Consider the following 11,433-nt stretch of genomic DNA (forward strand, 5'->3'; position numbering starts at 1 on the left):
CTCTTTTTTCCAAGTCTATTTTAACCTTTCCCCCTCTTTCCCCACAGCACACACACATATGCACAAACGAGCACAGGCATAGATAGAAATGTTCTGTTTTTCAACACTTTCAACACACAAAATTTTACTGCCTCAATCACAAAGCTTTACAGGGAGTGCAGAGCCTGATCTGTGGCCTGATCACAAATCATTCAACATAAACACAGCGAATGAGCCCCACTTCAAACGAGCATGTCTCTTCACAACTCATTAGACCTCCTCTTAAAGATCTACACCAGGAGCCTCCCTTCCTCTTTTCTCTGTTCCTTCTGCACACTCTTTTCATCCTCCACACTCCTGCTTTTGTAAAATATGATGGGAAAACCGGGAGGCGTAACTCTGACCTGCACTTCCTCAAGCACAGCAGAAATGACTGATCATCTTAGAGCCTTTATATGTGCAATTAAAGCACTAACCCTGTTCTTGTCCCTCCCTGTTTTATCTTTTAGGTGTGTTTGATGTGACGCCAGCGGGCTGGCTCAGGGAACACAACTTCAATACAATGTAGACACCAAAAACCAAGCACAATAAGAGTCTGAAGACCGCACCGACAGAAGGAGGGTGAGCTCAAGGAGGAGGAACCTGCTGTACTGAGACAACACCAGGTTAAGATAAGGAGTGAGAGAAGTGGAGAGAAAAACAGAGAAGGAGTAGGCTGTGAATCATTGACCTGAACCTTTTGTGTACAGCGGTGTCACCTTCTTCTTCCTCTGAAGGGTTTTCACTCGCTCTCGCGTCTTCGCTGCAGAAGGATCACAACCTTAGCTCTCTGTCTTTTGAGGACCTTCTATCTACAATCCAGCTTTTCATCTCTCAGCAAGTAAAGGTCTTAAATCGCAACAGAGGGAGCCATCCAGCCACCGTCAGCATGTGCCATGTTATTGTCACCTGTCGCTCCATGCTGTGGACTCTGCTGAGTATTGTTGCCGCGTTCGGAGAGCTCATTGCCTTCATGAGCACCGACTGGCTCGTTGGATTCCCCCGTGCATCCAATGCAGTTTTCGGCCCCCATGGGACCCCCACAGCCGGAGAGGCTTACAGGCCCACTTTAGGCATTTATGGTCGCTGTATAAAACCTCACCTTCAGCGGGGAATACTGTGCGGACCGTATGCAGTCCACTTTGGAGAGATTGCCAGCGGGTTCTGGCAGGCTACTTCTATCTTCCTGGCTGCAGGGATCCTGTTGCTGTGTGCTGTGGCGTTCATTTCCGTCTTCACCATGTGTTTTCAAAGCATCATGAAGAAGAGCATCTTTAATGTGTGTGGACTGCTGCAGGGAATTGCAGGTGAGATGCTCACACAATTCATATAAAACAGTTTTGATATTTAACACTGCTTCGAAAGGTTTGGAGCCCATACTGGTTTTTGGTCAGATGCTCAAATCTGTTTGATAGATGGAGAGCTTTAGAAAAGCACACACCTTTATGGGCAGTAACTTTCTGAAAGCAAAATCTGACATCCACACTTTGGCAATGATTGACCAGATCTGGAGGCGAGAAAGTAAACTAGGTCTGTCTTACTTTTCACATCAGTGATACAAAGAACATATAAGCCATATTTAACAAATATTTATCTGCTTTCTGTAATGCCTGGCTTTCAGTTAACCTTCAAAACACTGTGACTGAACAACTTTAATCTTCCTCGCGCTTGTTTTTCTAGTACCTAATGAGGAGTCAGTTTAGACTGAGGACATGGAGTTGAGAAATACGTGTTCAAGTTTTGTAATCTGAAAGAAAGTTTGTTCATCTGAACCGTATTGTTTCTGTTCATTCCTGCGGCGTCCACCGTTCATCAAGGTAAATGAAACGCTGTGCTCTCAGTTAAACACATTCATTATGAGCACCACAACTCCCACTGCTGGAATTATGTGTTTTATTCTTGTGGAACCCTCAGTTAGCCTTAACCCAAGCAGAAGTTTAAAGGGCATGGTAACTCTTTGTCATCAACTGGAGCAACTACCGCCCAAATATTTATTCTTCACGCAGTCAGCTGGAGCTTTCTGACACTCCTCTGGTCTCCAAAGGGGTCGAGTACGCATGTGTATCTCTCTTTATGTGTGACGGCTGTGCATTCTGTGTCTGTGCCTGTGCACATGAGGTCAGATCCTGGGCCACTTTGACTCGCTGTGGTGAATTATGGAAGGGAGGAGGCCATGAGATCATGCTCGCTGAACCTCATCTTTTTTTCACAGAGTGTAGCCTTCAGCTCTCCGGTGATTATGGCTGTCCTCCCCCACAGTTGTTTATTTGTGGGAGGCCCAAACAGAAACGGTGGGTGTGTAGAGAAGGACAAGCCAAGCTGTACCCTCAGATCTGTGCAGGCCTGCTGACCTGAGAGAGGAAAATCCATTCAGCCAGTGGGTGGCTCCTTTGAATGCATTTCTTTTCATTAAGATTAAGTTGCTCAATGTGTATTTAGGACATAACATTCATTTACCAATGCCTCTATTCAGTGGCATAACCGTCACCTATGATCAATGAGTTAGATGTATAGGAGACAGATAACTCTTTGTCAGCTGTCTTAAATGTATTATGCTGCTGATACTGAGGAACTAAACATTGATTTCTCTGGCTATTATAGGCCATATTGAACAAGCAGAAATCCTTCAAACCAGCTGGGCTTTGTATTATATTCCTATATTATTACATTTTGTTAAAAGTCCATCCATTCCATCTTCTTCTGCTTATTGCTTATCCAATTCAGGGTCACGGGGGGCAGGAGCTTGTCCAAGCTGTCATAGGGTGAGACATTGGGTATTTCCCAAATATTCTCAAAACAGTTACTTTTTATTTGTATTGCCAGTCATTCTTTCTTTAGCTTTCTACATATGAGGAGGTGGCGGCGTGGCAGAACTACTTGATTTTATAACATACATAAAAGTCAGTCCTATACTATTTTCAGCTTGAAAATAAATGAACATTTCAAAGTCATCTTGAAAGCCTACAGAAATAAAAAAAAAACCCCAAAAAACAAAACAGAACTCCCTACTCCCAAGTACCTATTTGACCCATCACTAAGTCCTTCAGCGACTCGAGCTTAGTTTTTTAATGGCCCTAAATCAGTTTAAATTAGTTTAACAATAAAAACTGTTGCAATTTGAAGTGATCGGGTGACAAGTAAGTTTGCTTCCCATTTTGGTAAAACAGCATTTGCTAGCAGGATTTAGGATTTAGCATTAAAGATTGTTTCCTGAGATCCTTGCATGCTGCTTTCCAGCTGATGTTCAGTTCAAACAGTTTTCAGTAACAGATTGAGGTTAGAGTAAATGCAAAATGAATGTCTGTTTCCATCCGCTGCCATTATGAGAAAGCCACATGTGTTTATAACTAGACTAGTTGTTGCAAGGAAACTCCAACTAAAGACCCACTTTGGAAGTCTACAAGGAAGTGGTAATTAATAGACTCAAAAGAATTTTGGTGGGGTACACATTTAAGTAAGCAGTTGAACATTTGCTAAGCCTCTCAGACTTCTTTTTGTGACATGTTCATATGCAGTTCAGAATAAGTTGGTCATATATCATTCAAACTTAGTTACAATTTTTTTGAAAAAGTAGATCTTTGATTTTGCACAGAGGTGAATAAATGTTTCATAGCTTTTTTAACATGTAGCATTCCAGATGCCTCAATCACACAGGACTAGAGATCGACTAGTTTTGTGGAAATTACTCTCAACTGTGGCAGCCTACTAGTCACCAAAGTAATGGCAAGACGTTTTTGGGTGCAGCACTGTATACCTGTTTGTGGCCAATTTCAGGCTAGCAACTGCCAGGAAACACTCGCCAGCTTATCAGGGCATACACATTTTTACCTAGGGAATGCTAGTCACCAAGGAGTCGCTCAATTTGTTCCCCATGACACACATTAGTGACAAGCATGATAAACTACAGTTTACACTAAGAAGTATATTAAATTATTGGATTGAATCCATTCATTTCACCTCTTTATGTTCCAAAGAGTGATGAAAAACAAACCGTCCTCCACACTGAGCCCAGATTGACGGTCATATGTCAGGTGAGCTATAAAAGTGGATTCATGGCCCCACAAAGCACAGTGTGACATAACCATAAAGTCCTCTATTTACATTTTAAGACCTCGGATTGCAGGAGACATGGTTGAGATAAAGAAAAGGGGAGAAATGCACCCCTGAGTTTCCTCTTTGTTGAGAGGATGAGGATGTGAAAGAGGAAAGGGGGCGAGGAAAGCATCAAACAGCTGAGGAGGCGGGAGAGTTTCTTTTATGCTTCTGAAGCACTGTTTTCAGCCACAGGATGAGAGAGGAGATGGTCAACTGCCTAACAGTGTCACTACTTCCTACATTAGTCAGCCATTGTGCTCTACAGCCTTCTACTCCACTTTTCACGAGGCCAGTGAATGATATCACAATCACTTGATATCCGTCACCAAGGCTACCACACCGACTTTTCTACTATCATTATTTCCACAATGCGTGCCGACCCTCTGGTAATGAGAAAACTGGAGCCAGACGGCAGATGTTTGGGGAAATGATTGACCTCAGATAGGAAGATTGCAACTCTCTTGCCAGAGACGGTCACGTCATTGCACTGGAGGGACTCCCAAGCCTATTAACCTCGTCTTCACATTCGTTGATGTCACTTGGACTTTGTACTTCAGCCTCTGCAGTCTTTTTTATACAACGCCTTTCTGATGGCCACAGTGTCCCAGATGCAATTTAAACTGACAAATAGTTTAAGCTCAGATGGTTTTGAGATTTCAGGAGAAGTTCAAGTCATTCCTTTCACCTTATGCGATCAGATAGCTAAAACAGACAGACTCCTGTTGAAGGTCAGCCGGGTTCAACTTTGCATCCTGCAGGCACACATTTTAGGGGCCCTAAAGACTTGTTATACCCCAGTTAAACTTGCTGTACATTTACTAAAATGACTTTCTCACTCATCGTCACTCACGCTGAAAGGGATTACAGGTAGAACGGCAAACAAACAGGGCCATAAAACTGTCTTAGATTCTTGCACGTTCTATGTCAAATACTTTTATTACCTTCCATAAACTTAAACAGGTTTAATCGGTGACTGTGACTAAGCTCCAGGCTGGAGGAGAAACAAAATAAAGCAGCGTCTTGCGGGAATTTAAGCTGTGCTGTTGAGTAATGATGACTTTCACATGAGATATCACTTTACATAAAAGAAGGAAGCAGACTTCTCAGCCCTGAATGATAAGGGATGTGATTCCCATGCACTGATTAGCTTTTCCTGTGGTTACAGCGGAGGTGTGGATGTTTCATAATGATGGTAAACAACTTTTAAAACCAAACTAACAACCTTTCTTACTGAAGACAGAACTGACAGTTTGGAAGTGAACAGAGATGCAAGCCAGTGCAGAGAGAATAGGGTGGAGCACACTGGGATATTAGGTTAGAAGGTCCAGCTTGAAGGTGGAATGGGAATGAGTGTGTGTGTGTGGAGTGGGGGTCTTTGGAGGGGTGGGGTTGTGAATTAAAACCATGCCTTCAATCCATCAGCAGAGCCGGTCTGGCCGTTAGGGCAAGGCAGCAACATGTGGAAAGAATTTATGACCTAGTTTTCATTTCCCTGTTTAATACGATATTGGGTGCTTTAGAGAATGGGAGGAGGAAGAAAGAGGAAGAGAGATTAGAAGAGAAAAGGCATGTTCTCCTCTAGACTTGAAGCAGGCTACACGTGAGGTTTTTATGGAGCAGAGCTAACAGGACCTGCTTGTTGAAAGAGAGCTAAATCCTCATTCCCTGTCTGGCTGTTTTATTGTCAGTAATTGTATTACTGTAAATGCTTCCTCCTGAGCTTTGATTGAAGGCAGACTCCTCGTCCGGCCATCCGACCTCGTCCGCTGTCATGGGAGAGCAGAGCAGAAGAAACAACGCAAACCTCTTCGTGCTGCATTTAGAACGAAGGTTGCCTTTCCATCTATGAGATGAGCCGTGCGTGCCGAGGGGCTGAAGCCAAGCTGAAGAGGCAGAGTGGTAGAAGTGGGTCATGGTAACACAGGAAGCGACCCCCCCCCACCTCCTTCCACTAAGACTCAGGACGCCGGAGGGTCGGCCAGTGACCGGGCCAGGCGGGAAAGTCCATCGGCTACTTTTATCCTGTTGATCTCGTCTCTGCTTTGTGCACAGGATTGAGAGGTCTTTCTGTCATACATCAGACAGGAAATCATTTCTGCCAGTTTAAACTTTTTCTTCTTCTTTGTGTCCCGATAGGATGCTTTGGCTGCCAGCACGCCGCTGCGGCCGGAAATGTTTTTTATATTCAAAAAAATAATCGGCCCGAGTCTCTTGCAACAGTGACACTTTACTTTCACCCTCACCTACTTAGCACCCATGTGGCAAGCACTACTTAATACATGTTTAGAACACAGGAGGTCTTCACGATGCACTGGTGAATCCACATTCAGTTTATGGAGTCACTGCTTTATCGTGTCCTCTTTGATGGATTTTCTTGATGCCGTCCCTTAGATTTTATTTAAAAAGTCTTGACAAGAATGTGTCCAAACCTGCAGACGTCCCTCCTACCGTTGCAGCACCCTGGCCGCTGCATAAACAGATGCAGTAAAACAAAGCTGTAATCATATTTAACCATATGTGATTAGAATCACGGACAAATACTGACAATGTGTTATGAAACTGTTTATACATGTGCACGGATTTATAAACATGCAGACGAGATGACGTGGCGCTCCTAGGTTAATTGTTCACATTGAAAACAACGCTTCACTCAAAAGCCACTCGCTAGATTTTCCATGTGCGTTCAGCTGCTTCTCGTGGATGAAGTTCAGCTGGCACAGAAGTATTTCTGATGCCTTTTTTTCCTCTTTATTTATGTGTGTAGACATTTTTAAGATTGCAGCTGTTCTATATTGTAAAAGTCATCTGAGCAAGAGGCCTGAATGTTGGCCAAGATAAGGAGCTGTGCTGACGCTGTGTTTTGGGTAATAAGAGCAGCCTTTCTTTGTAAAGAAAACTCATCTTTCTTGACACCACTGTCACAGAGTGTTGTGCAGGCTAACTGCTATTCCTTCTCTGTTGTGTTGCCTGCGTGCTTATTCATAAATAACTGCATCCTTGTGTGTGTTTGCTCAAAGAATCGTTGATACAAGCATGCTGTGAAAGCTAGTCTGTCTCTGAAATGAATCCTAAGCTGTTGATATGATGTGTTCGCTTACTGACGTACATCATGACGTTACTGCTTAGCTTAGGAAATTTGGGATTTCCATCTGTAGTGTGCAGGATTAAAATTAAAAAGCCGGTGAAAGTCTGCTTTGAGTTAAAAGCTCTTCTGCTGTTGAAGCGCACCGTATTTCAAGGTGTAATAAGCACTGGGCTGCTACGTATGCTGGATTTCATTACAAACACTTGACTTATGATGTCTTTTATCTGTTTCCCTTCTTGCAGGTCTGTTCCTGATCCTAGGTCTGATGCTGTACCCTGCTGGCTGGGGTTCAGACAAGGTCCAGCTGTACTGCGGACCAGATGCGGCGCCGTACCGCGCTGGTCTCTGCTCTATGGGCTGGGCCTTTTACACCGCCATGGGTGGCACTGTGCTCACCTTCGTCTGCGCTGTCTTCTCTGCTCAGGCTGAGATCGCCACCTCCAGCGATAAGGTTCAGGAGGAGATCGAGGAGGGCAAGAGCCTGATCTGCCTCCTGTGAAGCTCAGATAACACTTATTGTGCAGGTGGGGGGAGAGAAGAAGGATGAGGCAGAGATGTGCCACTTATGATCTGGCCCTCTTCTGCCTATTCAGAAATAAAAAAGCTGGCCTGTGAAATTGAGGGCCCATTCATTGTTTACCACTAATACTGACTCTTATTTTGTCTCAGTTTTCTGTTTGAAGTGGGAGAAACTTATAAGTGCCAAGTTTGTTTGTTTTTTTTTCTAAGTGTCTGTCTTTGTCTTTCTGCCACTAGAGGTGCTGTGTCTGTTATTGTATTCATTTTAAGCATGTGGATGCCCTGCGAGGCATTGTCTGTTACCACATGTTCTGTAAATAAGCGTGATTATATATATTTTGTACATAGTTATGATCGCAGAATGATGGTCAGCTTGATCCAGGCTGGGCTGATGATGTCACTCTTGCCTTAAAAAAAAAAAAAAAAACTATGAAAAAAAACTTTAAAAAAATAAACCTGGATCTGTTAACTGTCAACAAGGGAACCACTAGTCAGTCAGAATAAACTGCTCATAAAAATAAATGGCCTTTAGCTCAGAGTGGATGTTCTTTAGAGCTTACAGAATGTAATATTTTATTAATTAATGTGTTTGTAGACCCTTGAAATGTATCGGTGGAAACGATTCTTCACACGGACTGCACAAGGACAAGCAAAAGGAGGCTCCTCGGTGCATTTTGTTTGTCAAATCCTAACATGAAGTGAGCTTAATCCTAACCAGTGGCCTGTGAAGTGTCTGGTCCTCCTCAGCAGACATCCTGTAATCTGTGCACATGGACTGAATGATGAGGACACATAAATAAATGAAGTATTGCTGTTGTTAAGTAACGTCTGGTTCAGGGAGTGTGTCGAGTCATACAGAGTGTCCTATCTATTCCCATTTGTTTCTGCCAAACAAACAAAACAGAGGAAAAAAAAGAAGTTTGGTTTCAGTTCCTATCCAGGGAGAGCCTTGCTGTGGGGAAGGGGGGAGGAGGAGGCCCAGCAAGTGGAGCAGCCAGCTTGAGACCTCGGTTTGGCCCTTGAGGTGGGGGTGGGTGTGTTTTCCAGCCAGTGGGTGATCAGTTTTTCCACTGATGCAGAACTCAGCTCTCCATGTGTGTACCTCATTTTCAGTGGTGTAATGTAACTAAGTACATTTAGTGAAGTATAGCTTTGAAATACATGTTCTTTAGAACTCTGATCTACTGAACTGCAGAAGAAAACAATATATTTTATACAGTTAAATAATAAACCAGTTCGATTAGCGTCTAGGATTCATTATCATGTATAAAGTAATATTGTTTCTAAAAATGGTAATATATGGTATATTGGGTATTTTTTTAACAACTTAATTTTGTAAGACTATCGACTGTATGTAAAGGATGAATGTTGCCACCTTTAGCAAGCTTGTTTATCAACAAGATTTCTCGAACAAGTTTTTAGAGCAAACTAATCCACAGCAAGCCATGTTATTTGTGAGACGAGTGCATTAAAATGCTCCTAAAGGTAAAACACACAAAAAACATGTTCAAAAGGCCCAATTCAATGACCTGATTTAGCAAAAGTGACTACTAGCATACAGTTAGCGACCTAGTCTGTATTTACCATGTGCTTAATGCAAAAACGTTGAACCTTAATACAATTTAACTGTTTTAAAATTTTGAAAAGAACTGTTCAAGAGGTCTGAACTGTTCCTGTAATGTGACACTTACATAGGAAACAGTTTAAGTAAAATAATTGTACATTAGCAAAACTAGCTCCACTTTAAGCATCTTCAGTCGCAGAATGCTAAGTATCCAGTCCAACAAACTAAAAAGTTGTTATACTTTGAGTCATTCATAATTCTTTTACCTAAGTTTTTGTTTTTATTCTCTTTTAGCACTTTCATTTAAGTAAAGGATATAACAGCCTTTTTTTCAGCTGCTAAATGGACAACAACACATTTCTCACCTCTAGCATCTGTTTGGCCCTTTTCCTCCCCCACCACTGAATGCCAATACTTGCACTCAACCTGAGTGTATTTGCAGTTCCTTCCACAGATGTCCCGGCCTCCATGTGGACTACAGAGAAGCTTCTAGCTCAACCCTGTGGCTCCCTTCCTCCACTTCAGACTTAGCTCAAACTAAATACAGTGCTTGATGACTTCCAGATTAGGCACATGACAAATAGTGCAATCTGAAGAGCGCAGCAGAAAGTCAGGCCTGCTTTGCTGCCACAGGCTTTTACTTTTTTGCTTCTCATTTTCCTTTCGAGTTGGGGAAAAAAAACTTAAAGAAAAGAGCCAGAACTTGTGAGCTTTGTTTCCTTTCAAACCAGGAAGAGAAAAATTTCAGTCTCACATGTTGATAACTCATGTTAGCGAGGGACTTACACATGATTGTCTGAGAATCTGGTTCAAATTTAAAACTGAAAAAGCCTGGACTGATGTCAGATTTTACCTTAACACACACAAAAAACTGTTTTTATATCGATAATTGTTCCTGTCCCTATATGTAATGTTAACAAGGGTGCTTTGTAATGAGAAACCTCCCTCACTGCTGCTTTACTCAGCTCCAAGAAGCTAATTAGTCACGTTCTGCTCATTGTTTTAATTTTTTGGAAGTAATATCGCAACTGAAATCATCCAGGGGCAGCTGACAGTCAGAGGAAGCCCATGTGACAGCACGGACAGAGCAGCCAACAGCACACTGGGTTTTCACACACTCCTAGAAAATGTTTCAAATGCATTAAAGAATGGCTGTTATTCCTCCTCTGTGCCCCTTCCTGTTGGCAGTGAAGGTCTGCTAAAAGTTTCCTCCTTTGCGAGAGTGTCGCCCTGCTTTATTTCACATAGATCCGTTTCAGACTCAGCAACTTGTCGCCGATGTTGGAGGACATCTTCAACTTCATAAAAGCATTCAAGGGAATGGATGGAGATGATTTCAGCTAGTTTTTCTTTGAAAATTGTTGTTTAAAATCATCATCTATAAGAATTAAAAGACTGGTGGGTATATTTTTTAATTATAGTGGTCAGCAACAATATTCAGGTAGGCTGTGGCATACAGCAGGTCATCTTAACCAGGTCTACATGCCTATATGCACTGAGTCGTTACCATTTGGTCTAATGAAGCGGCCACTTGAGCAGCTAGCTGTCAGTCAGACCTATGTCAGTGCGAATTAGCATCTCAGTCTTTAGTGAAGCTGAAACAGAGGCGCAAATGTTACTTACATTTTTACAGTGAGCGAGGGGACTTATTTTTTCAATCACATAACAATGAATTGGTTTCCAGCAAACATTTAAGGACTCACAGATGAGCCACGTACACACAAAAACCAAACAATTATTCTGACTCACTCTCTGTTGGGTCCAATTCTTTTATAAAGGTCAGAACTGTTTCAAATGTCTTTGTTTAGGAGACATATTTCCGCGCATCTTTCAGTATATGTTGTTCATTCTAGTAAAACATTTGAAATGATTTGTCTTCCCCAGTGTTTCACTTTTGATATATGAGTTTCCCTTTTATTTTCACAAAACATGCTATTAGATTTTCAGCATTTAAAAAGTTGAAACTCTGATCTCTGTCCGAAATGTTTTAATAATCCTAAATTGTTAAACACGGTGAAACAGTGTTCCTTTAGCCTCTTCATATTTAGTACTACACTGAGTGTTGTTATTTTATTGATAATCTTAAAGTCTTTCTCAGATGTGGCCCCTTTCTTCTGCCTACAGTTTGTACCTCTTAAATTAACTCATCTTC

At 42.1% G+C, this 11,433-nt stretch overlaps 1 protein-coding gene across 1 annotated transcript; it reads left to right on the top strand.

Moving 5' to 3' along the window:
* The first annotated feature begins 889 nt into the window (after positions 1 to 889).
* Positions 890 to 8,538, top strand: lhfpl2a (LHFPL tetraspan subfamily member 2a). The gene is made up of 2 exons (XM_031734322.2): positions 890 to 1,325; positions 7,441 to 8,538. The coding sequence occupies exons 1-2, from the start codon at positions 908 to 910 to the stop codon at positions 7,695 to 7,697; spliced, it is 675 nt and encodes a 224-aa protein (XP_031590182.1). The 5' UTR covers positions 890 to 907; the 3' UTR covers positions 7,698 to 8,538.
* Positions 8,539 to 11,433: the final 2,895 nt, after the last annotated feature.

The sequence above is a fragment of the Oreochromis aureus genome, linkage group 7, assembly GCF_013358895.1.
Source record: "Oreochromis aureus strain Israel breed Guangdong linkage group 7, ZZ_aureus, whole genome shotgun sequence".
NCBI classification, from domain to species: Eukaryota; Metazoa; Chordata; class Actinopteri; order Cichliformes; family Cichlidae; genus Oreochromis; species Oreochromis aureus.